Genomic DNA, 25,191 nt, shown 5'->3' with positions numbered 1-25,191 from the left:
TCTAGTGTAGTTTTTAGATTTGCTGCTTCTTATTTTGTCTCCCACTTTCCAGTTTCCTCAAATGTTATAAGGACCTGCTGAGATGTACGAAGTTTTTAGCTTCACAACACTGGTTAGATGTCTTTTTTTTTTACTGGAAAAAGAAAAAAATCCTTTTAAAATGGTCGGGTACAAGGACTGGACTGAAAATGATTTAAAAAAAAAAAAAAAAAGGAGCCAACGCCCAAAGAAAAACATTGAAAAGACCTTCAGAAATCCAGGAGAACTATTGCTCCAGAGCACTTAAAGAATTACAAGAAAGTTTGTCTCCTTGGAAGCAAATAATAAAGAAATGTGTGCACGAAGTAAGAAATTTTTTTTTGATACAGTACTGTAAATGTGCAAATATTATTATATGAGGACAAATGACAAGTGCAACGTCTTGTCGTCTTGGACTTTCCAGTCCTCTGGAAATTCATTTATTTCAAGCACTGTTGAGACAAGAGAACAACAGACAATGTCACACCAGTCTGAACCAGATACCCACATGGTAGGCATTTCACAAAGGGCAGTTTGCCACGTAGAGACAAGGGGGTTGAGTGGTGATGGTGGTGGGGCACACCAATACAAAAACACAAGTGAAAAATGTGAAGGGTGGGGGCTGTTACAGTGAATTTGTCATACACATGAACACACAAGCTGATCAGAGACAAGGAGTTCACTCTGATGCTTCATTTGATGCAAGATGGGCTGCTGCTGAGACCTGCGCCTGATTTATAAAAGTTTAACAGGGTGACCCAACAAACATCATGGGATACTACAATGAAAAATAAAACGATTCAACACTAAGAACATATTAAAATGTATATTGCATCAGAAATTTAGTGATAAAACCCACATACACACGCATTTCTTCCTAAAGTACAGTGAAAAAAGGTCTACGTTTTCATTCACACCTCATAACCTTTATTCATGGTTCAATATGCTGAAATTCTTTGAGAAATCCCTTATTTAAATCTCCCTTGACTGCAAAACATAGATGTGAGCCTTCACAAAAAGAGGAACAATCAACAAATTCCTTTTCTCTAACCACTCCGTTTGATTTTTTTTAGTTGCTAATCCAAACAGCTCTTGGAGTAAAACAATACTACTAATAAAAAAACAAAAACAGGAACAGGATTAGATGTTTTTTAAAGTAAAAACTAGTTAAAGAGTACATAATGGAAAACCAAATACCATTTGTTTATATCTCACCATAAAAAACAAGTTTTAAAGCTGAAAGCCTCAAACTCAAGAATTCAAGGCCTATCCAACAAAACTTCCAAGCTCTCAAAATCTAGAGTAAAACCGTGGAGATTTAATGGGATGTAAAAGACGCACAGCTCTTTAAAGTCAATCGCAACTTGGGATTAAAGCCATGCCACTTAACTCACATCTTACACGAGTCCATCCACCCTTACATTTTACTGATAGCTGTTATAAGGTCCACCATTGTTTATATGATATACAACAGCATAGGTAATTAGTACTGCAACAAGACTGTTTCCATATCAAAATATACAAAAAGGAGATTACCACTGACTCATTCCTTCATCCACCCAGGGCCTCAGGTCTGCCTCTCCCGCGCCTTCCCTCTCTTTTTTCCCCCCATACAATAATTTAACAGATTCCACTCAAGTCCACGCAGATATTTGCATTGAAATGTAAACATTCATCCATAAAACACATAAAAAACAAAAAAACAACAGCCAAGTGACCCAGATTTGTTTGTTGCATCCACTGTACAATTTCTGAATCCCACAGAGAAAGAGATCACCCTGAAAGATAAATGTACTCTCACTGTTACACGGCAGCTACGACTTGTGCAAACACTTCTGCTAGACTATGCTTGTAAGGAGCTGGACGGAGGTTAGATTCACAAAGGTATCGGAGGTCGGATGCAGCAGCCGGGAAGGTAGCCACAAAGCTTTATCTACACACCTGCGTGTTGATCAGGTTATAATTTAAACAACTTACAGATGAGTGGCAGCACTGATACAAAAACAAAACAAAAAAAACAGGACAGCCAGTGGCGGTAGAGCCCATGCATACATGAGGCTTCTTACGTACAACTACAGTACCTATTATTAAGCTAAACCATGCTTTGGCGCCACAGCTTAGCTGACAACTGCTGCAATGTTGTCATTTTTCTTTTTTTTTGTCTTTTGTCCCGATTTGTACATGCCCTGCATTTGGGAACAATGACTCCGAATCGTCACGATCACAATCCGCATGATAGATTTCTTCAGAGAGGCAGCAAAAAACGTGTTATGGAACTTTTTACCATATACAGTGCAGGATGAACACTACAGTCTGTATATGAAACAACACCCCGTTACACACATACACGCACACACGCACAACAGTATAAAAAAAATGAATCATATGAATATTGCAATATTGACTAATATTATCTTTGTTTTCCCTCCCCACCTACTAAGACCACACTGAGAAGTTGTTGCCTGGCTTTTCTCCTGTGCACTTCCTAAAATTAGAACAGCTGAAGCGTCCGAGGCATTTTTAGCAACTTAAAAAAAAAACAAAAAAAAAACAAACTAAAAAACAACAAAACAAAAACAAATAATCATTAAAAAGTCATAAATAAGTTTCTTCATTTAAAACAACAAATATTTACAATTACATCCGTTAGAGGCGCCACAGTGATTTGAGAACCGAGAGAGAAATCGAGCAACTCTGAAGTAAACATTGTTTGGCAGTCATTAATCTGTTAACAGTGTTGGAGGATGCATGTAGTACTGAGAAATGCAGACTGTTCTTTGTTTCTGTGATGATGTGGGACTTGGTCACAGTTTTCTGGACACATGCAAGGCCTTTAAATGCAAGTACGATAGCAGGTCAAAGCCTCATCTTCTCTGACCTGCGATCCCTGCAAAATAAAACAGAACAACTAACGCCCTTCTTTGTCTTTTGACTTGGTTTTCTGCGGTGTGGTACCCTGTGATCCCAGCTTGCCGCTGGGTTCCGACTGTGACGAGTTGATCCAGGATGCCTTGAACGCCTTTGACTGTGTGACAGGAAGCGTGGGGCTTAGAGCCGCCTCCTCCAAGTCGTCAAAGTTCACTTCCTGGACCGCCTCCTGTTTCTTGAAGGAGTCTCTGCGCTCTGATAGAGCCAGCTTCCTCATCACCACCATCTCTTTTGAGTGGTTGTTGGTGCTGCGGTGTTGTGGCAAGGCAGCAGAGCGGTGGTGATCGATGCCTCCGCTGGCTGTGTCCTGGTGGCCTCTCTGCCCTCCAATGTGCAGGCCCTGGCGGCCGTGCTCGCCTACGCAAACAAACCCTGTAGCGGTGTCTCCGTCTAGGTCCTCCAGCCCCTCTCCCTCAGACAAGGGCACCTCCATAGTGTGACGTCGGGTGCTGTAAGCCTTCCTATCTCCGTGGTAACCCCCAGTCATCTTGTCACCAGTCAGTTTCTCTGCTGACTGAACTCTCTTGAGCAGCGGTGAGCGAGGGGGTTCTGCGCTGCGAGGACGCACAGAATGACGAGCGATTGTAGGAGGTGACAAAGTCTTGCCGTGAAAACTGTGCAGGGACTTGGGGTGACTTGGGAGGCTAGATGGCGAGCATTGGGGAGAAAGAGATTGGGGTGGTGGGATACAGGCCAGAGGCGAAGGAGGGATGCTGCTGGTGGACTTGCAACGACCAGCTTTTGTGTAGCGACCCAAGACGTGAAGAGAACTGGGACGAGCCTGCGGTACGGGCGAGTTTGGAGAGCTGGAGCAAGGAGAAGAACTTGAATCTAACAGAAAAAAAGAGTTTAGATTTAGTGGATACACTTTCTCCAGAAAGAGACAACTACATCACTACAAGAACTATCATCCTCTTCTCTCACCTCCAGAGTGGTCAGGGGCTGGGGAGCGACAAGGTGTTGAAGGCCCAGGAGAGAGGCTTTGTGTTGGTGAGCCAGAGAGGCTGTCACTAGATGACTGGTGGAACCCCGAAGAGAAGCTGCGACTGCTCTGCATGGGTGGAGGCGGTGTATGCTTAGACAGCTTCTTCAAGATGCTGCGTCGTCTGCTACAAAAGTAAATTAATAAAAAAAAAACCCAAAAAAGCAAATTTACATCATTTCAATCTGAGACAGGAGCCAACTAGTGTTACTGTAATGCTAAACAAAGCTTCTCTAGGAGCATCACTCTGTCTGTCCTACAAAAAGCTTTTCGGAGGCTTTAAGGTTTTTAATGCAAGAATCAGACTTGCAGAATGAAAAAAATCTCAAATTTTTTTCCATTTGCCAACTTTATAATTGCAAAATCAGCAAATAGGAACTCTGTTATTTATCTGAGATCTAGCACGAGGCTTCAAGCAGGAGTAAAACATGTCAGATTCTTCAGTATGATTTCATTCTCGCCTCGTGTACCTGTCTTGTCCGTCCTTTCTCTTGCTCTTTTTGCTCCGCCGGGCCATCTTGGCCTTGTAGCTCGCTTTTCTAGCAGGTCCAACCTTGATAGACGTGTTCTCCAGAGCAGTGGTTTGAAGGGTCACCTTGTTGCCACTCTGTCACAGAAAAATAAAATAAAATAAAAAATTGAAATTTCTATTTAAATTCTTTCTTTAATTTGACAGTTTTAATGATCATTTTAAAAAAGCAACATATGCACGGAAAGATTATCAAAGTATCAAGTTATCCACATACCTTAAGCAAAAGTTCCACCACCTCAGTGTGAACGAGACCCTGGACCGACTCTCCGTTGACGTGAGTGATGAGGTCACCTGCCCTCAATCCTGCCTCGTGTGCAGGACTGCCCTCCTCAACGCACTAGACCCAAACACACACAACCTCACAATTACTGGTAAAGCAACAATCTAAATGGCTGTTGCTGTGTTTCACCTATGCAATTAGTAAAACTAGTGTTTTTGGTTTACTTAGTTTAAACTTGTTGTGTGAAAAAAAATGCCACGTATAGCAACAAAGTATCACGGCAGCATAAAGGTTTCATGAATAAAGGTATGCTTCTTGAAGAAATTTAAGAGAGGTCGCTGACTCTGCTGACTTGATTTCATCAGGCAGCTTGTCCTACAGCTTCAGGGCTCTGACAGTGAATGCACCTACAATTTTCAACCCCACCTCAGGACCAGATGAGAGTCAAGCATTTGTGAGTGTTAAGGTATATACAGACTCATATGAAACTAATTAGAGCATCTCTGAACCTTGAAGCAGACCACAGTGGGTGCCACTCCTATTCCTGAACAGAAAACTGAAGCTACAATTCACACAGGTTTACCAAAACTGGACAACAGAAGATTGGAAAAATGTTGGGTGATGAGTCTCAATTTCTGCTGCAACGTTCAGATGGTAGGGTCAGAATATGGCCGCAACAAAGCATGGATCCATCATGCCTTGTAATAATGGTTCAGTGTGGTGTAATGGTGTGGGGAATATTTTTTTGGCTGCTTGGGCCTCTTAGTACAGACTAAGTATCATTTACATGCAGCAGCCTGTCTGAGTATTGTTGTTGCCCATGTCCATCAAATTATGACCAGCGAGCACACATTTTCCTATAAAGTGAAAGGCTATGAAGAGGCTTTTAAAAAGGCTTTTTTTTAAAAAGGGTGAGGAGGGTCAATTTTTTGGGTTCTATGAGTCTGACTATTGGCTTTCTGGTTGAGTGAAGCAGCTGTTGCATTTGTCAAATCACAAAAATGTAAAACGAATCATACCAAATTGCATAAGCTTTGTTTAAAACCTCAGTTCAGTGAAAGAAAAAAGCAAAGTTTGACATATTCCAACAGGAAACCAGCAGATGGCACAATTTCTTTGCCATGTGCTGGAAACTATTTCCTAAGCATACCTAAAAACTAGTAAACAGTCTCTCAGTGTTTGCATGTTGCAGAGTTTGGTGATGCTGATTTCACTCACTTTTAGGACCAGGCCATAAAGTTATTTAAACATCTATGCTTCTGATTCCCAATATAGTCTAAATCTAGTCAGTCAGTACCAGATAAGATCACATACCCAGACCATGTGATGAACGGTGTAGACGTCACTGTCTCCCATGTAGACTCTGATGGCTCGCAGCGCAAACCCAAACCTTTTCCCAGAGCTGTGGATAACCACCGGAGGCCTGAGGCAGCTGACATTGACGGACAGATCGCGGCTGGGAGACGAGTCTCTGGACGAGGGGTTGGATGATAGGGACAAAGAAGATTTGGGGCTCGTAGGAGGACCTCCTGAGTCATCTAGTTGAGGAGCAAAAGAGAAGCAGGAAGAAGCTGAGTCTTTATAAGGTGTAAGGACTACCGTTTTTTAAAATGCTGTATCCAGTAATTAAAACCAAACAAACACTGTTCTAATCTTGACTTCAATATAAATAATGTGTTTGGCTTTTTGTGTGTGTGTAAATTACACAATATTAGGCTGTAGAGGGCACTGTGAACACATGAACACTCGTTTCTTGTCACCATTTTCTTTTAATTCCAAACACTTTCTATAATGCATTCATCATGTAAAGATACCTGGGGTAATGATGAGTGAGAGGCCGGAGACTGACGCAGACTTGGGGACTTTTCCAGAGGGGGACCTGGGTTTCTCTGGGGTCTCTAACTGATGTGCGATGCGTCGAGATGCCCCCCTCCTGAAGGACGGCCTCGTACCTGTGCTGTTGCTCCGGAGACGGATGCGGCGCAGGTTGGAAACCATTCCATCTACAATAGTGGGTACAGTGTGTGAGTACTGGTGTTTCACAACAGCAAAAAAAAAAAAAAAAAAAGTAGACCAGATAGTTTCTGCATTTATTATACTCTATTATACTCTTACCCTCCTCATCAGCAGGGATGGCAACTCGAGGCATGATGTCAAAGCTCTGGGTGTTGTTCATTACCAGTGGGCTGGTGCTGCGTTCTGACTGTGAGGAGCTGGATGACGCACGTGGACGGAGACTGAGAAAGGTAAAGGTAAAATGCAGGTCCAATAAAAATGCAGATTTTAGTTAAGTTTCTCTTTTAGAAATTGGGCAGTAAGCAACAGTTTCTTCCTGACTACACAATAAATGTCTTTCAACAATAAAAACAAGAAGAACTGCCACTATTTAAAAAAAAAAGTGCATTACTTTTAATGCTGCAACAAGTCACTGAGTAATGTGAATGACTCAATTATTTAAAAAATAAAATAAAAAAATCCTCGATGCACTCTCTTTGCTTCGATGCACACGGCTCTGTGGTAAATGATTTAACATTTAACAAAAGCGTTTAACATTAAGCCAACACAGGGCGCCGTTTTTCAACAAAAAGACTGATAACACAACAACAATAGTGATGATGACGCTGACTCAGTTTAACAGGCTGATACCGAGATGTTGAGCTCAGGTTTAGTGAAAGACAAAAGTGTTTCTAGTGTCCAAAACAGCAGCTCTGTTCCTGTAATCACCACTAAAACCATTACTGGGAAACAGCTAGCGAGAGTCCTTCATCGAAGCACCTGATCAACAAACTCAGACATTAAGAAAGGCCGCTTCATCCACCACCATTTATTTTACACAGCAAAAAATCTGCTGCAGAAAAGCTACAGAAGTAAAGCTACATTAAAATAGGCAGATGAACTGTTAACTTAACTGATAGCATGTTTAAACTATACAGCTTGCTGAAGGGTGACTCGTGCTGTCCTTTTTATATGGAAGCAGTAAACATCGGCAAATCTAAAGGGGGGCATGGGGTGTCCTTATGTCAAAGCTTTTGTGAATAATTGATAGATTACTAATAGGGCTGTTCGATATAACGATATATATCGGATGACGATATAAAAACGTCTATCGTTTCATTTTACGCTATCGTTTGTTTCGTGGTGTCGCAAAATAAACTGTTTACGGCAATATTTTTTCATTATTTTGATGGTCACTGTAGTGGCTATATTAATTTCCTAAAGTTCTCTCTTTCTCTTATATTTTATATAACCACACTACAGACGGAGAAGCGCTTGTTTTTATGCGTTGTCGTTAGCAACAACCACGGTAAAACCACCGCATGTCTGCTTGTTTATTTTCCACATAAACCTTTCACAATAAAGCTCAAGATCCTGTTGAGACTTCAAAATAAACTGAATCACGTGAAAGATGCAGAGTATTTACGGATGAGAAGCAAAAAAGAGCTGTCAGGTGCTAAAAAATAAACCTTAGACTCAAACGTTAGAACAGGCTTTTCCCCGCAGCACGCTGTGTGATAAATACTCACAAAGAAAACGGCGGCTGTTACAACTTATGTCTAAAAATGTATCGTTTCATGCATCAGTTAAAACACTCGACTCCAGGTACGCGACGCTCAGCTGGAAACACTTCACGCAAGTCGAGCTGCTCGACATTCACAGAATTTACAGAAAATGTTACATTTTTGTGATTTATATCGTTATCGGACGATAGATGTCTTAATATCGGGATATGAGATTTTGGTCATATCGCACAGCCCTAATTACTAAATTAATAAATTAATAAAATAATCAATAGCTGCAGCCCTAAATGTTTTATTCGAAAACTGCAGCAAAATGAGCTTATTTGGTATTTTGTGGGTTTTTATCAATTTTCTTCTCAGACATCCTGTTTCTCTTTTATGGTTTAATGGTTCGCTCCATTCAGCACCACACAGGGAGGCTTCAGTACATGCTGAATGGATATATCACTTGCGTTCACACCCGTGGGCAATGTAAAGGCCTCCATCTGACATGCATGCAAGGAAACATCCAACTGGGGGAACTTTAGAATGGCTCATTGGTTTAATACAAAACGACTGAAAAGACGTCTATAAAAATTGCCCTTTTGAAATAGGTAACGCTTCAACCCAATATGAGAGAATATTACATTTTGTGAATACCGAGAGGGCTGTGATAGTTTTGTTCTCATAATAAGGACATCACTCTCCCTCGTTCCATGCTCTCACCTCCCCCTGTGTCCATCTGCCCTCTTGTCTCCACTCGCCAAATGTTTGTGTCCGTCGCCAGGGGAAAGGACTCCCCTGCCCTCCCATCGGTCCTCCTTCTCCTCGCTGTGGCTTCGGTCTGATGACGACAGGCTCAGGTTGGATGGAGTGGAGGTGGACAGGTGCTCTGTGCTGCTGTATACCTGAAGTTTAAGAGGAAAAAGGTGGCATGGATTAAAGAAGAGGGGATTTTTTTATCCTACAAACAACCAGAGCCATTTCATTAAGCAAAGGACAACACCAAAACAAAGAGTCTCGCTTTGTTCCATGAACCAGGTATTAATATTGATTATAACTCATGAGTAGTAATGAGTACCTTGCTGAAGCGGTGGGCTACAGAGGAGAACTGTCGTAGCTCCAGAGATGATTCATCATCATTGGTTTCATCGTCATCTGAGCCCAGATGACAGTAGCGCTCTGATCGGGCTGGAGGGAAACATGGTGGCATGCAATAAATGATCACAAACTGGGAGCAGTTTCCTATCCAAATTAAAAGTACCACCATGCTGCATTGCTACAAATTTAGCTCATAAAAGCATCCATTTTCTGAGAGCTCATTTCCAAATGAGCGTCTCCTCACAGGTTTTTAACAATGCAGTGCGTCTACTTCATAAAAGGCTCACAGTCAGTAAATCCACATACTGTCAAAGTAGCTGGTGTCCTCCTCGCTCTCTAGTTGCGGGATGAATTCAGCTTTCTGCCTCAGGAGACCGTTCCAGTCCAGGCCAAGGAAGAAATTGTGCATCTTTACCTCAGTGGCCCCACCTGGAGAAAGAAGTTATAAAACTCAAATATGGGCATCGAGGTCCCCAGACTTGAGTCTGAGCTTGTCTGATCCCCAGCCAGACTCTTTGTTGCACTGAGGCGCCTTGAGGCATCTGTTGTCATGATTTGGTGCTATATAAATAAAACTGAACTGAATTTCATTCCATTCTCCTGGTCTCTGGGTTTAAGCTTATTGTAAAACTATTTTGCTGCTATTTTCCATTAATTCAAGTTAATTAATACGAAAATTTAAAAACAAGCATTTAGTGCTGTAGTGGTGTGCAACATGGGATGCAATAAGACATTAAATGTCAAGAGTAAAAATGAGTTGTAAAATAACTGAAGTGTAGCAGACTGCTTCAAAGTTTAGCTGCAGTTACAGCAAAGGCCTGATCTGTGCTTTAACTAGCTTCCTGGTACAACCAAAAGCATCTGGTCAGGTGACCTTAATGATCTTTTGAAAGTGTGCATAATTAAAAGGCTTGAAAAGTAAAGAGGTGCTAACCCATACAGCGACCTAAACACAAACAAAGTGTAAAGTGTAAAGAAGTCAAAACAGAGGAAATATGTCTAAGTCTAAAATATTCAAGTCAGAAAGCTCCGGAGAGCTTATTGATTACTGTGAACTCGTCGACCTCTCTGTCTCTATGGGAAACAATTTTATCAAGTCTGGTTAATGTAAAACTCTATTAATGAATAATCTGTCAAATAAACACATAGAAGACCTCAAATCAATCCTTACTCCTGTGCCAACTTTATGTAAATTCTTAACATTAAATTCCTCCACATGAGGCTTTGTGCAGACTATGACCTCCTCGTAAGACACCCGGTGACACATCTGTCACAAAAAGCATGTTTGCGCCTTTTCCTGGCCACCTCAGAGTCACACCATGGTGCGTCCCGAGCCCCAGAGAAGGTTTTTCATCCATCAGCAATCATGCTGTCACCAACCTGTTCCTAGGCGCTCCAGAGGGTTCTGCCTCAAAAGTCTGGTGATAAGGTCCTGAGCATCAGCTGGCAGGGCATCCTCTCCATCCGGCCAGATAATATCATCTGAACACAGGAGTGAATGCAACGAAGGGGATTAAATGTATCTACAAAGCTCAGGGGACTGATGTGCCAAAATACGGAGATCTATTGCAGAATTTCGAGAGGAAGACAAATGGATTGGATTTATGTGTATAAAAATAAATAACTATGAGTTCAATTTAAAGATTTCCTACCATTAACCACTTGACCAAAGAGCTGCTCTGGTGTGTCTCCAAAGAAAGGCACACAGCCCACTAGGAACTCATAAAGGATGATCCCCATGGCCCACCAGTCCACAGGCTTCCCATAGCCCTGCCTCAGGATCACCTCTGGAGCGATATATTCTGGAGTACCACACACCTGTAGACAGGTTAAAAAGAAAGAAAGAAAAAGAGTTAAAGAGGAAAGGTGGATTTTAGATAAGCTCAAAATCAGAAGGCATGAAAAAAAAGACAAGCGAGAAGAGACAAACCTGCTTGTCAATGAATTCTCTAGTATCCTTTTCAATGTGTCCTTCATACAAGTTGGTTGTCATGTTCATAAGGCCAATCTTTGAAAGTCCAAAGTCTGTCAGTTTAATATGTCCCATGGAGGTGATCAGCAAACTACAAAGGAAGGAAGCACAGAAATGTTTCATGTTACATCAAATGCTCGTCCTCAAAGCACTGGAATTTCATCTTTAGAGAAAAAAAATATATCAAAGACTCAAAGTGTAAGAATATTCTGCTCTATCTTCAGAAAGATTCCATCTCCCTACAGATCACTGCAAGTTTAAAAATGATGAAAGCTTTTAAGTTATTTAGTGCTGCCTGAAGGCATTCATAAGAAATATGGTGGGGAAAAAAGGAATGAGAATATTCTCCTTGTTCATCCGTTTGCCTGACTCACTTGTCAGGTTTGAGGTCTCTGTGTACAATGCCGTAGTTGTGAAGGTACTCTAAAGCCAGGACAGTCTCAGCAAAATACATCCTGGCCATGTCCACAGGCAGAGGTCCACCGATATTCTTCAACAGATTGGCACAATCTCCACCTTAAAAAACACAAATGAGGCTGTCAGGTCAGATGATTTAGACTTAAAGGTGTACCTCGTATGGTAGATATATAAGAGCTTGGTGTGCATGTGTCTCTATGTGTCTACAGTCTGAGCCAACTGTACCTTCCACATATTCCATAACCATGCACAGGTGCCTCCGTGTCTCAAAAGAGCAGAACATGGAAACCACAAATGGGTTTTCAGCAAAGGTGAGGATGTCTCGCTCTACGAACACCTGTTGGATTTGATTTCTAAGGATCAGATTCTGCCTGTAGATCTTCTTCATAGCAAAACGCTGACGTGTCTCTTTGTGGCGCACCAGAAATACGGCCCTGTGTGAGAGACGAGAGGCAAAAGGAAGGGGAGAGGCAATGACAACACAAAGAGAGACAGAATAAATAATCAGCAATCAGAAATCATCAACGAAGAAAGCAGGGAGATAATTTAAAAAAATAAAAAATCAATTGTGGGAATCACATAGTGGTAAATATCAGTTCAGACTGGAAATGAAACTGCCCTGACTAATTCCAGCCTGAACACAAAAATACCACAAAAACACATCCACATTTTAGTTTCCGCTTTTATTTAGATCTCTGTGGTTCTCGGTGCGACTGACTCAGTCAAACGCAAACAAAAAAGTCTGTCTTACTCACCCATAGGCGCCGTTGCTAATGAGCTTTATAGTCTCAAAGTCGCTCTCCAGTGGTTTCCTACGAGGAGGGGTGCAGGCTGCACGGCTCTGAATCACGCAAATCCCAAAGAGAGAGAAAGAGAAAGGAGGGGAGGAAAAAAATTACAGCTGCTGCATTACTTTTGGAGGACTTTTTTTCGTATTAACGAGAGCTTCATTCACCACTTAAATAGCATTGAATCAAGAATAATCTGCATGCTCTGCCAAATGGCATTTAACATTTCTTCGGTGCATATGCCACAGCCTTCACGTCCGTCACCCACCACAGTTTATCCTGTCACAGACACAATTCAGCTCTGTTTTATCAACTGGAGCATCTTTTATGCATGCATGCAACCTAAAGTGCTAGAGAAAAGGGATTTAAAAAACAAAAAAACAACAACAAGAATGATGCAAAGAGTACACCAAATCCACACAGTGAAAGGCTGAAGGCTGGGATTTTGGGAACCTGCTAATACATCCAGTGCTGTGGAAAGGTATTTACCCATTCCGAACTTCTTAGGTTTTTCACATATGCGTCACACCTTCAATGTTTCACATCAAACAAATTTTAATATTAAACAAAGACAACCCAAATTTTCTTAATTATGATTTCATTCATTCATTCATTCATTAAGAAGAAAAAAAAGTATCGAAACTTGCCTGGCCCTGTATTTAAAAAAAGAAAAAGAAAAAAGCCCCCCCCCCCCCCCCCCCCCCCAAACAAACAAAAAACCAAGCACCACTTGCTCCCTAAACCTAATAACTGGTTGTGCCACCCCTGGCAGCAAGAACTGCAATCAAGTGTTTGCTATAAGTGGCAAAGAGTCTTTCACATTGCTGTGGAGGAATTCTGGCCCACTCTTCTTTGCAGAATTGTTTTATTTCAGCCAGATTGGAGGGTTTGAGCATGAACCATCCAATGAACGGCCTGTTAAAGGTCATACCAAAGTATCTCAATCTGATTGAAGCCCAAACTTTGACTAAGCCACTCCGGAGCTTTTATTAGGATTCAAGCACTACAAGTGCAAAGGTGCTATTGTATCTGCTCTGTTTATTATTTTGTTTTGGTTTTATTTAGGGCTGCCACAAACGATTATTTTGATAGTCGACTAGTCACCGATTATTTTTGCGATTAGTCGACTAATCAGATCATGCATCCATTGGACGTAAAATGTACACCTGAAAATATGTTAAACGTTTATTTTGTGACCCAGAAAGAATAATAATTGTAATATTAAAACTAACTAGCTGCCGCCATTGTTGACAACTGCGCTGGGCCGCGCTATGAATTCTGGAACACAGTTTCTTCTTCTTCGGGGTTTAACGGCAGCTGGCATCCTTGTACATGCAGTGCTGCCATCTTCTGTTTCAGTCCGTTATTACACTCTTAAATACTACTACTTATTCCTGCGTCTTTTGGGATCTTACAAAGCTTCAAACGACGCGTCGACTATTAAATTAGTCGTCGACGATTTTAATAGTCGACGTAATCGTGACTAGTCGACTAATCGTGGCAGCCCTAGTTTTATTGAGCCATTCAGAGGTGGACTTGCTGGGGTGTTTTGAATCATTGTGCTGGTACATAACCCAGGTGATCTTTAGTTCAGGCCATGAACTAATGGCCGGACATCCTCCTTCAGGATTTTCTGGTAGAATCTCTTTCTTATTGTTGAATCATAACCTCTGACCTTAACTGAGGCAACCGAGGACTGCATGTCTTTAGATGATGTTTTAGTTTTTTTTGTGATAAGTCCTCAATGCAGGTCACTCCTGGGAACAGTCACCATTGTTCCAAGTTTTCTCCATTGTGGATAATGGCTCACACTGTGGTTCACTTTGGCAAACTTTCCAAACTAGCAGATGTCAGTGACTTTTTTTCCCCTCGGCTGTTTCTTTAAATCGTGACATGATGTGTTGCTTCTTGAGATCTTTCAGCCTGTCTCATTTTGGTGGACAGCTTCTATTTAAGTGATTTTTTTGTTTCAGCAGGTCTGGCCGTAACCAGGCCTGAGTGTAGCTTGTGAAATGAAATTCAGTTTTTCAAAAAATGTGGTTAATCAGTTAATTTGTTATTTAAGGGGGGCAATTACTTTTTCACACAGGGATAGGTAGGTTTAGAAGTGTTCAGTAATAAAATTTGTTTGATGATCATTTATGGTAAATTGAGCCATTTATGTGTGACAGATATGGAAAAAAAACCCTAAGAAATCAACACCGTATCAACAAAGGTTGCCTGAGAGTCGAACTGTTAGCATGCCACTCGGTGACTTAAAAACTAGTAAGAGAATCTTAAAGCAAATAAATCTGTTCTAAAGGATGCGGAATATTTTTAAAATAGGTGAGACATGAGCGCCATCTGTTCTTCCTGGGTCACTTTAGAGTTCACTGTATGTATTTGATAACCGTTTAATGTAAGCTTATACCTGTGCAGATGTTGCCTCTCCAGTGTCATCAGACTCTCTGCTCGCTGATCTGTGAATCGGGCTAGTATGCTCCAAATGAACCATCTCTGTAACGGCAGCAGACAAAACAGATCCAACTTCATTAAATGCCAGTGAGAATCAAGTTAAATCACAAAACTGTCACTGTATATTACGAGATTAGTTCACAATGATTCATTTAAGCTAACCGCATAAAGGTTTTCCAATTTATCTGAAGTAAGCAACAATGAGGTAGAAAGTATTAAAAAAAAAAAAAAAAAAAAAAATTAAATCTGCACCTTCCAGGGGGTCTCTGGTAAGACCCAGCTGGCTGATTATGTATCTGGGAATATCAGTTTTGATGCCTTGTCCTACTTTGGCTTGACCCTCTGCAGCCTCCAAACGTTGGTAAAACTCCTCTGGATCAAACTCCTGGATTAAATAAAAATAAAAATAAAAATAAAGGAAAGACATAGTTTAGGTTTCACTCAAATATACATTACTTTGTTGACCTAATGTGTAGAAAAGCTTCAACTATTACATCGGGAAAAGAAGAATCAAACATTGCACTACAATAAAAAATGCTGAAAAATGACAGAAAAATGTTTCTGTTCCAATCTGGGCTTTTTTTTTTCTGGCCTGTAAAGCTGGAGCATCACTGGCACCTTATTAACAACAGACCCTGGCTAGCAAGGTGAACTTGGTATTGGCTTAGTAAATGGTAAGCTGGGTTATTATTACTGCACAAACTAATCGCTACTACAAGATGTCATCATCAAGTATGAGTCAACTTTTACACATGCATCTAAGCTGATGGACATAGTGTTATTACGTCACTCGTGAACCTGTGATTATTACTGCGTCTGTCATTGAGTCTTACCAGACACTCCAACAGCCTGGCAGGCCTGGAGATGATGATGAGAATCTTCTTGACCAATTTGGTGATGATGGTCACCTCCTCACTCTCTGAGCGCTCATACGCCTGAACAGGACAAATAGTGATGGATTATTATAGTGACCTAATCCATTTGACACAAGCCATGAGCCACCACAACTCATCCAAAGGAGCTGTCTGCACTTGTCGGCTGATATTTTTAGCATCCATTTCATCCCCTTACATTGTCTGGTGGTGATTCAAAGGCTCAAGGGCTGGTATTTCAACATGTTGCATCAATACTCACTGCATGCTCTGCCAGGCTTATAAATAATGGAAAAACATTTGACTTTTTAACACTCATTCTCGCTTATCTAAGTCCAACAGCGCCTTGCCTTGATCAAACAGCAGGTTCAGAAAGTGTATGATAGAGGTGGTGAAACAGTCAGAGGTGCGATTAGTCAGCAGTCAGTTTAAAACAAACTCTTGCCCTGCTAAACATAGAAAAATCCATTTTAAAAGATTGTAAACACCTTTATGAAAAAGCAACACTAGCAAGCAACTCAACATATGCATTTTAGCATGTGGAGGAGGGTCAAAACAATTTCTGTGGCCACAAAGAATATACTAATTAAAGAAGTATTATATGAGAAAATAACAATTTACACCACTGTTTTGCTGTGGAATACACAATCATTACACAACTGAACACTTGACCACTGCACACCCCTATGTAATAACACAAAATGACAGAACATTACTGACTGATGGAGTGGAATCGGCAGAATAAGAGCAAAGGAAATGGGCATTTTCATTTCAATGTTCAGTGTCCTCCGTGCTGCTACAGTACAGCATGCAATGTCCCAGAGGGCAATCTGAGCTACCAACAACAACACCAGCTAGAAACATCTTAGAAAGAACCAACACTCCCTGACTGTTTAGAAAAAGAAAAGAAGAGGGAAAAAAATTCTCTGTATGAAAAAGATGAAAAATCATTTACTAAAGATGAGAGACACCCACCTCATGCAACAGCTTCTCCAATTTCTCCTGCAGCTCCATGAAGTACCTGGAGGTCACCAGGCCATTCTGGGACTTGTCCAGACAGTCTCTGGCGAGCTCCACCAGCTGGTGCTGAATGAATCCAAGCACACCATCAGCCAGGGGCAGAGCGGTGTCCGGGGAACACTCTGCAATGATGTCGAGCAGCCGACCCTCCATCTGGGCCGTCGCCTGGGAAACAAAAATGAAAGCCTTCGTTTAAACCAGTACTGCATTCATTTCTAACCCATTTAGTGAGCAGCTGAAGATTTTAACTTTGATTATGAAACTTTCATACAGAAAGGGAGCTACCTTAGGAAAACGTTCTTTGTAGACGTGATTCATCATGACAATCTCATTGTCAAACACCCCACAGGTCCGTCCAGGGCTTCACAAAAAAACAAACAAACAAACAAAAAAAACAACAGATAAAAATATTACAAATGTCAATATTTTTTTGCACAAATGCCATTAACAAATAATGGAGACCAAACTAAAATAAAATGAAAAACAACAGAATTAAGTGACAAACTGAACAGATGAGAAGCATTAGATTAAAAATCAACATTTATAGCTTTACTGAACAGCCATACACACAACAAGCTATAACATTTTATGAGTACATTAATAATGAAAATGTTTACTAACATTCTAGGTCATACAAACAGCGTGTTTGACACAATTCAGATCAGGTTCTCATGTGCACCATCCACGGCCACACGTGTCGCACCCAGAGGGTTTCGGTTACACGTGGGGGTCTTTTTAAACCCTCCTTACACTTTCCAAATCAATATACTGTCAGCACAAATGTTAAAAATAACAGTCCTGGGTGCTCCCTTACACTACGTTGCATACTAAAAATGACAATAATGTCAATATGCGACATGAACTCGTTCTGGGTAACCACAACAGTTGCACACGCGGTATGAATTTATTTCAGGGTAATGGCAACTGCTCAGACCACTCGGAACTACTTTGGGGCGGCAAGAAATCCTTTTACACAACTTGTAGAGCGAATTTAGAACAACTATGACACCTGTATATCAGCTGCTGTTGATTTAGATGCATCATTAACAACTATGCAAAGGTCAGGTGAAACCCAAGGGGGAGTTTTCTCCTCGGTGTAATTGCTAGAGAGTTACCCAGATGTATTTATAGAGTATTAGTGCACACATGCAGTGCGAATTACTGCATGTGGCACAGGCATGGACACGTCACCAAAAAAGCAACCACATCAACATGCTGCCAAAATCCTCCCCAGCCTGTCATAAAAACTCTACAGCAACCTCAAAACAGCCTGCCATTGCAGCTATTCAGAGGGATGGGTCCAGCAATGCCAAATGATGAGGAAATGTTTTATTCTAATCCAGGGGATCACGCATAAATGGCACAGAGGGTTTTTCCAGAGCCACATTAAATAATTAACCCACCATATTCTTTCCAGACAGTATTTAATTTATCTTTTTATAATCATGTGCAAAATATCTCCTGAAAAACCATTAAGCCTACTTTTGTTAGACTGGGGTGGAGTGGCAGCCTTACCAAACAGGGCAGTGCTCATTCACATACATGTTTACAGTGTTGTAAAAAGAGCAACTACAACTACTTAAGGTGCAAACTAAACCTTAGCACAGTCTTCCCACATTCGCTGTACTACTGTTTAAATATGGCACATATGATCACACCAGTGAAGAGGAACCTCGATGAAACTACAATTTAGCAGCACAAGACCACAACAAGTGGCACTCTTTTCAACTAAGATCAGGAAACTAAAGCTACAATTCAAATAAGCTCAACATCAGCAGATGAAAAATGATGCCAATCTGATGAGTTTCGATTTCTGGTGCGAACATGATAAAGAGTTCGCTGTATTCAAATGGCCTCTATAATCACCAGATCTCAACCCAATGGAGCTCCTTCGCGATGAGGTGGAATATGAGATTTGTATCATGGATGCACAGCTGACAATTTTGCAGCAACCGAGTGATGCTGTCGTGTCAATATGGACCAAATTCTCTGAGCAGTTTCCAGCACCTTGTTGACTCTAAACGATGAAACGTTTAAGGGAGTTGTGAAGTCAAAAGAGGGTCCAATGAAGTACTATTAAGGTGTATCTAATGAATTGAAAAGTAAGGGTATATAGAATGTACAGTTAGTATAACAAGCCTTTAATAGCGCAACAGTTTTATCTTTGTGCTTAAATGGTGTGTGTGGTGAGCTGCTGTATACAACTGCTACTGCAGCACATAATTAAATCTGTACGAGACTGAAGCCAGTCAGGGGGGATTTCGGTTCCACCCTTTCAAAACAAACGGCCCAGTGAAGTATGACAGAAATGTTTGTGTAACAGAGACAGTCTATATGCTGCATCAGCATATAGTATAGGAAAGCTACCTGAGACTGCGTGAGCGGACCCTGACAGGGGGCGTGGGGTGGGCTCCTTCTTCATCTGCCACACTTTCTGGGCTTGGAAAATGTTTGAAGAGGAAGTGAAGATCCTCCTGCGTGGGCTGAAAGGGCAACTGGTGCAACAACTCCTGGGAAGAAGAGGACTGGGAGGGAAAAGTGGAGAAGGGGGGGGGGGGGGGGACGGGGGACAACAGGGAAGTAGGGTCAATGGTTAAGTTACAGTTATTGATTCTTTTTTAAATTAAAGAAATAAAAACCAAAACAAGCAATCAACCACTGCCACTATCACGCTTATCTATTTTTATTTAAATATTCATACGTAGGTGGGGCTGTGCTTTGATTATATAACATCCTGTGTTAAAAGGCTTCCTCTGCTAAGAGTCACACGTCTGCTCTCTCAGACTCACTCTTTATCCTGTTAATACCCAAAGTCTTAAAGACTTTCATGTTCCACTACAGATCTGAATTAGATGCACCACCTTATATGGACATGCAGAGTTGATTTGTGATGCAAAAAACATCATGAATCCCTTCCTACATGAAAAGAAAGACTCAGTGAACTTTACAGATACCCCAAAGCATTTTTCAGTAGGATTTTGCCCTTTTCACGCAGCACACATGGAGACAGGCAGCATCTACTGCCATGGCGTCCACGCATGTGTGAATGTTTTGCTTTGTTTTTTTTCCTCTTCAAGTCAGGATGTGTGACACACTGCCTGGAATTTATGAGAACTCCCATTTGGCTAGGATCTTGTGTATCCCAGGAAGAGCAGAGAAGAGTGGCTCATTGGCCAGAGGAAAAACAGAAGAGCCAACAAGAAAGAAAAGCAGAGCAAGACAGTGAGACACTTAAAAAAAGAAAGAAAGAAAGAAAAGAAAGCAACAGAGCAAGGACGTGACAGAGCAGTGATAGGAAGGTGGGGGTGGGGTGGAGGGGCTACGCTGAGCAGGAAACTAGAGACTTGTCAGAATCGACTAAGAGCTGCATAAAGACCTCACTGACAGCAGGCCTGAAAGAGGCATTGTACAGGGAGGGCTGACTTCACCGTCTCAAAGCCATGTGGTTGGCCATACAGAATTTCAGCAGAGACGCAGGAGCTGGGTATTGTTTTCCTTTTGAGCCAACTGCAAATTCGGTGATGGCTTTCGAGATAAAATCCTAATAATCACCATAGAAAACATCGGCAAACAGCTGACAGGTATAGCTGGGCAGCACAAAGTGTGCTTGCAGTATTCCTGAAAGGAAAAGCTGAGTAGGGAAATGATGTGGTACAGCCACTGCTCGTTTGTGATGTCATCCAGGAAAAAGAAACGGCAAATTTCAACAGGACCGGTATTATTGTAATGATAAGCTTTATTATTCCCGTACTTTCCCCTCAGTCAAAAGAGGACAAGCTGAGATCAATTCAGTTTGTCTCGGTGTGACGTCATTCATTTAATGATGGACACATGGTAAATAATTCACACAACCTCCTGTGTTTTGGTTTCCCCTTTCCCCAAGTTTTTTTTGTTGTTGTTGTTGAATAGGAGGTAGAGAAATATACCATTATGAGAAAACTTTTGTCTTTTCTCTTAAAAAAAAAAAAAGAAGTTTACTTTTTACCACATTTAATACTGTTTCAATAATTCCAGGAAAACTTTGGGAAAAAGACATCTGAGGATTCATTCTCATTTCCTCTCCAAGGTGGAAAATATTACACATGGTCGATGATGGAGGGATTCATCATCCTTGGACGTATCCTGTTATGGCTGCCTGAGTCATTAAAAAGGATACCAGCATCCATCTCCAGTCAGCTGCTTTATAAACCAACCGGTGCCCGAAGCTGTAAGTGTGGAGTTTTCCAACCACTTTACTGTATCAGTGAAACTAATTATAATCAAAAATGTCACATAAATTTGTAGCGATAATAACTTTAAAGCGGCAATAATGCTCTGCAGATGTAACGAAAACAATCATCCAACCCCCCGTAGACTTAAAAGCTAGTTGTAAGAAGTTGGCAGTCTGCTTCCTTGCCAAGGAGATCGCAGTTAGTCTGGATTTATGTCGACTGCAACTCAATCCGAGAAAGACAAGCTCTCACAAAGGAAATGGCAAAAAAACAAAACAACCAAAGACTACAACCACAAAACTTTTCTCTACTGCTGTTTATGCCGAGTGAAAGTTTAAAGTGAAGTTCAAGTTCTAAACTGTGAGTCAGTAAGATTTTTTTTCTTTAAATGCTAAAACACAGCAAACATTCCTTTTCTATGAACAAGATACACTGAAGTCACTCTGACGAGCTATGTAATAGTGATGCTACTTCTAAAATATCTCACAACCACTGTGGCAGTTTTGTTCATTATTCCTTCCTTATACTGTATGTGCAAAACTAGCCAATAAATAACACAAGCCAATTCTATTAATATTCATATTTTTGGCTAATTACTGCTTTAAAGTGGTGTTCACGAGAGACTAGCACTGATTTTGTGACCAGTAACCACAATATATAAATTTTTAAAAAAGGTAAAAAATTACAGGTAGCAGTGGTAAGATTGGTTCAGTGGAACAGCACTTTTTGCTTTTCACGTGAAAGATCCGTGAAAAATTCCCCTTGTGGTTGCCTCAGGATAAAAACTCCAATCAAACATGCGAGATACCCGCTATGTGGCGACGCCTTCCTAATAAGGGAGAAGACAAAAGTAGGACAGTTAGCAGACTGTCCCACAGACTTAAACTACTCAACTCTGAAACAAACTGTTGAAGTGCCATTCAGTGGGAGCGAGGACACTGACGTAAAAGGGGAGGACGTTATCTACATAACCAAAGCCTGCAGTGTCCAGCGACCAGCTGTCAGCTACAGAGTGATGAGCAAATCTTTACAGACCTAGCCAAACGTTTTGGCAGTTGCACCAATTTTATTATTCATACACTTTTTTTAATTAATTTAAATTAATAAATGTATTATATAACTTTAAAAAGGGTTGTGTGCACAGATTCTATATTTACAGTGTTGACCATTCTTTTTCATAACTTCTACAATTTTCGGTGGAGTTACAGAAATGGCCTGTAATCTTCTTCTAGGCCAAAATCCTCATCGATGGCAAACCGTTCCTGCTTCAGTGCACGAAGATGAGCACAGTTTCTGTTTGTCTATCTGCTTTTTAAAGACCAGAGATTTTTAATTGGATTCTGATTCCCACACTTGGATATCACTTTTGACCTTGTGACATGGCGCTTCATTATGCTGAACGATGCACATACTGTCACCAAATTGCTCCAGGACTGCTGGAAGGTCTTATGACATTTTTAGTATGGTCAATTCTTGTACTTATGATTGTTCATCACTATATCAAAGAAACAGCTACAAAATAATGCAAATAAAACCCAAAGCTGCAAAAGTGTCTGAGACGCATAATTTGTACCACTGCAAAACATTTTAACTATGACTTTATGTGCTACACTGCATCAAAATCATAAAATATGGTCAAGATGTGGAGCATTTTAGGAAAGGGCCTTTTTTGCTCTCTATATGGGTCTACTGCAGGGGTCTCAAACATAAGACCGGGGGCTAGAAGTGGACTAGCAAAAACTCCAATCCCATCCACAGGATGGCTTTGGAAAATGTGAAGGATGGCATAAATTTTAAAACTTTATTTTCACAAGTTTTACAGCTTTAGCTAACAATAAAGACCTACCCTGTGTCATACCACACCAAAGTAATTAAGTAACAGACAAACAATTAAATGTCAGATATTTTACTGTTTTGTTTGTTTTTCCACTATTTACTACAGAGATTTCTTTCATTTTAAACAATGGGTCCACGTTTTTTGTGAATTAATAAAATCTTTGTTTTTATAATCACAGGATAGCCTGGACAGTTTTTTTCCCCCTGTAATTTTAGACTATATGTAAAATCACTATTTGTTTCTTACAATTTAAGGCCAAAGAGTCATCCCACCACATTTATTTCATGTACTACAAGAGCATTTCGTTATCATGTAGAAAAAGAGGAATACAGTTGAAATTGCCCCCTTTTTTATTTTCTGAGATTAAATGTGTAGGTTAACTTCTTTATATTAACAGAATGGGGAGTTTCACTGGTCCAGCCAGCTTTAGATGTGTATGTAGGTCATGATGTAAAATGAGTTTGACATCCCTGGTCTACTGTAAAATCAACAATCATTTATAGGCAGATTTATGACACTGCGTAACCTGATGGGCTTTACAGCTCAGTCAGCATCGGAAGTTTGCAAGACACCACAGTCCTGTAAAGTGGAGAACTAAATGCCCCCAAGGTAGTGGTTTAGAGAGAGGTTGAATGTGTAATGATGGAAAGAGGTGACAGACAGTAAGAGATACTTCTCCGCTTACAGATACTGATGAACTCGGTGCGTTTGTGCAGTATCCAGAGGAGGGAACAGATGCCACCGACCACCTTCGCCCATCCGCCCTGCTAAAAAACACACACACAAACAAGCACACACAAATAACAAGCTGCTCAGTGAAGGCTCATATGAAAACCTTTACATCCTGTTGACTCATTCCAATCTTCAAAGCCTAAAAAGGCCAACAGACAACATTTGATGTTTGAGTCTTAGCAAGAAGAAGAAACAGCAATTAGTTATTTTCTTACCTTTCAGTCCGGGCCAGTTGACTACACAAATGCAAAAAAAGGGAATGGAGGCGAGAGATGCAGAGAGAAAGAAGGGGCGAATGGAGGCATGAAGTGAGAGAGAAAATAAACACTGTTTAATGACAGTGACAGATTAAGTCTGCCTGTCAAAGTCACAGTCCTGTTAGTCTGACAGAACTCCCCGCCAGTGGTTGTTTGCTGTTTCTGAACACCTGCCAAGCTGCTATCATACTGCAGCATTGAGACCTACAGACAGTTTCTCACTATGCACACAGACACACAATGCACTCATTAACACTGCAGAAACCCTGAACCTTTCTCTACCAAATAAATAAATAAATCTCCACTGTCCCAATAGTTTTCCATCCTATACACTCTGAGGAAGTGGCCCAGTTTCCTTCAAGGAGTCTATCTGTGGCAACAAAAGATGGTCGAATGAAGTTTCTCTGAGAAACCAGCTCTTGGGGACATGTAGCTAAATTAGAGGTGACAGCGAAAACGAAGGGATCTGAGGGTTAGCGAGCAGTGTTACATGTATAGTTTCTCATCTAGTCCCTATCTGATATGTGCCAAAACATGTTGTATCATGTTGCTATAAGAAGCCACTAATAAAGGCAAAGGTTTCAAATCAATACTGGAATCAATGGGTTAGTTGTGAAAGGAACAAAATAAATAAATCAGAGTGGACCAGAGCGCTGGTCGTCCTTACTCTTCAAGGCTACTCCATGTTCACATGAAAAAATAACTGCACCAAAAGCAGAGCTACACAGCTTTTGTGAATAACAAATAAACCCAGTGGAGCTGTCAAAAGTGCAGTCACAGCATCTGTCTACACTCTGGCAGCTTAAAAATGTCAATAAATTTAGATGAGCTGCACAAGGCAGTCCTCTAAGAAGACTTCCCCTCTGCGTCCCTGAGCTCTATGGTGCAATATGGCATACTGCACTGCAGTTTAACTCGTGACATCTGAGACACTCGGTCATCACATACATTTAAACTACAGTGTTCTTGAAAATCCTACATTCAAGTATACATGTTGCTGTTCCTTACTAAAGTCTTCTTAGAGACAGGCTACCACACTATTTTCCGCTGCTGACTGAGGAAGCCGGTTGCAGCTAATGTTCCTCTAAATCCCAGCGAGTCTATAAACGGCAGGCGTGATGAGAAGGCAAGCTCTGCAGTTTTCCTCCATAATCACAGCAGCCCTGAGTAATGAGTGCGCGCACCAAATCGCCTTCCTAATTGGGTTGACAAATGCCAAGACCCACGTCCAGTAAGTGAGTGACCCTGGGGGCTTTCAGCTGGTCAGACATGGTTCTCCACTGCCTCGATTTGAGGGGCAAAGGGAACAAGCCAGGGCATGTTCATTTTGTGTGCACACAGTTTCCACCAAAC

General features: G+C 41.1%; 1 protein-coding gene across 8 annotated transcripts in view; it reads right to left on the bottom strand.

The window, feature by feature from the left end:
• Positions 1–421: 421 nt before the first annotated feature.
• mast3a (microtubule associated serine/threonine kinase 3a) overlaps positions 422–25,191 on the bottom strand; it is a 32,014-nt gene continuing 7,244 nt past the window's right edge. For 2 of the 8 annotated variants that reach the window (XM_005476083.4, XM_005476081.4), the window contains 24 exons: positions 23,797–23,817; positions 23,535–23,616; positions 19,169–19,326; positions 17,087–17,162; positions 16,757–16,966; positions 15,743–15,844; positions 15,162–15,294; positions 14,866–14,951; positions 12,423–12,508; positions 11,893–12,101; positions 11,625–11,766; positions 11,209–11,341; positions 10,931–11,096; positions 10,659–10,760; positions 9,585–9,707; positions 9,259–9,368; positions 8,904–9,085; positions 6,796–6,917; positions 6,495–6,683; positions 5,995–6,218; positions 4,675–4,797; positions 4,399–4,535; positions 3,871–4,055; positions 422–3,777 (listed from right to left, as the gene is read on the bottom strand). In XM_005476083.4, the coding sequence (XP_005476140.1) occupies positions 2,927–3,777; positions 3,871–4,055; positions 4,399–4,535; positions 4,675–4,797; positions 5,995–6,218; positions 6,495–6,683; positions 6,796–6,917; positions 8,904–9,085; positions 9,259–9,368; positions 9,585–9,707; positions 10,659–10,760; positions 10,931–11,096; positions 11,209–11,341; positions 11,625–11,766; positions 11,893–12,101; positions 12,423–12,508; positions 14,866–14,951; positions 15,162–15,294; positions 15,743–15,844; positions 16,757–16,966; positions 17,087–17,162; positions 19,169–19,326; positions 23,535–23,616; positions 23,797–23,817 (3,952 nt within the window). In that variant the 3' untranslated portion in view covers positions 422–2,926. The remainder of the gene's footprint in view (positions 3,778–3,870; positions 4,056–4,398; positions 4,536–4,674; positions 4,798–5,994; positions 6,219–6,494; positions 6,684–6,795; positions 6,918–8,903; positions 9,086–9,258; positions 9,369–9,584; positions 9,708–10,658; positions 10,761–10,930; positions 11,097–11,208; positions 11,342–11,624; positions 11,767–11,892; positions 12,102–12,422; positions 12,509–14,865; positions 14,952–15,161; positions 15,295–15,742; positions 15,845–16,756; positions 16,967–17,086; positions 17,163–19,168; positions 19,327–23,534; positions 23,617–23,796; positions 23,818–25,191) is intronic. The other 6 variants (XM_013269286.3, XM_013269285.3, XM_013269281.3 and 3 more) reach the window with 5 other exon arrangements.

The sequence above is a fragment of the Oreochromis niloticus genome, linkage group LG18 (assembly GCF_001858045.2).
Source record: "Oreochromis niloticus isolate F11D_XX linkage group LG18, O_niloticus_UMD_NMBU, whole genome shotgun sequence".
Lineage (NCBI taxonomy): Eukaryota > Metazoa > Chordata > Actinopteri > Cichliformes > Cichlidae > Oreochromis > Oreochromis niloticus.
The sequence above is the reverse complement of the archived record's forward strand: the minus strand, read 5'-3'. Positions and strand labels throughout refer to the sequence as shown.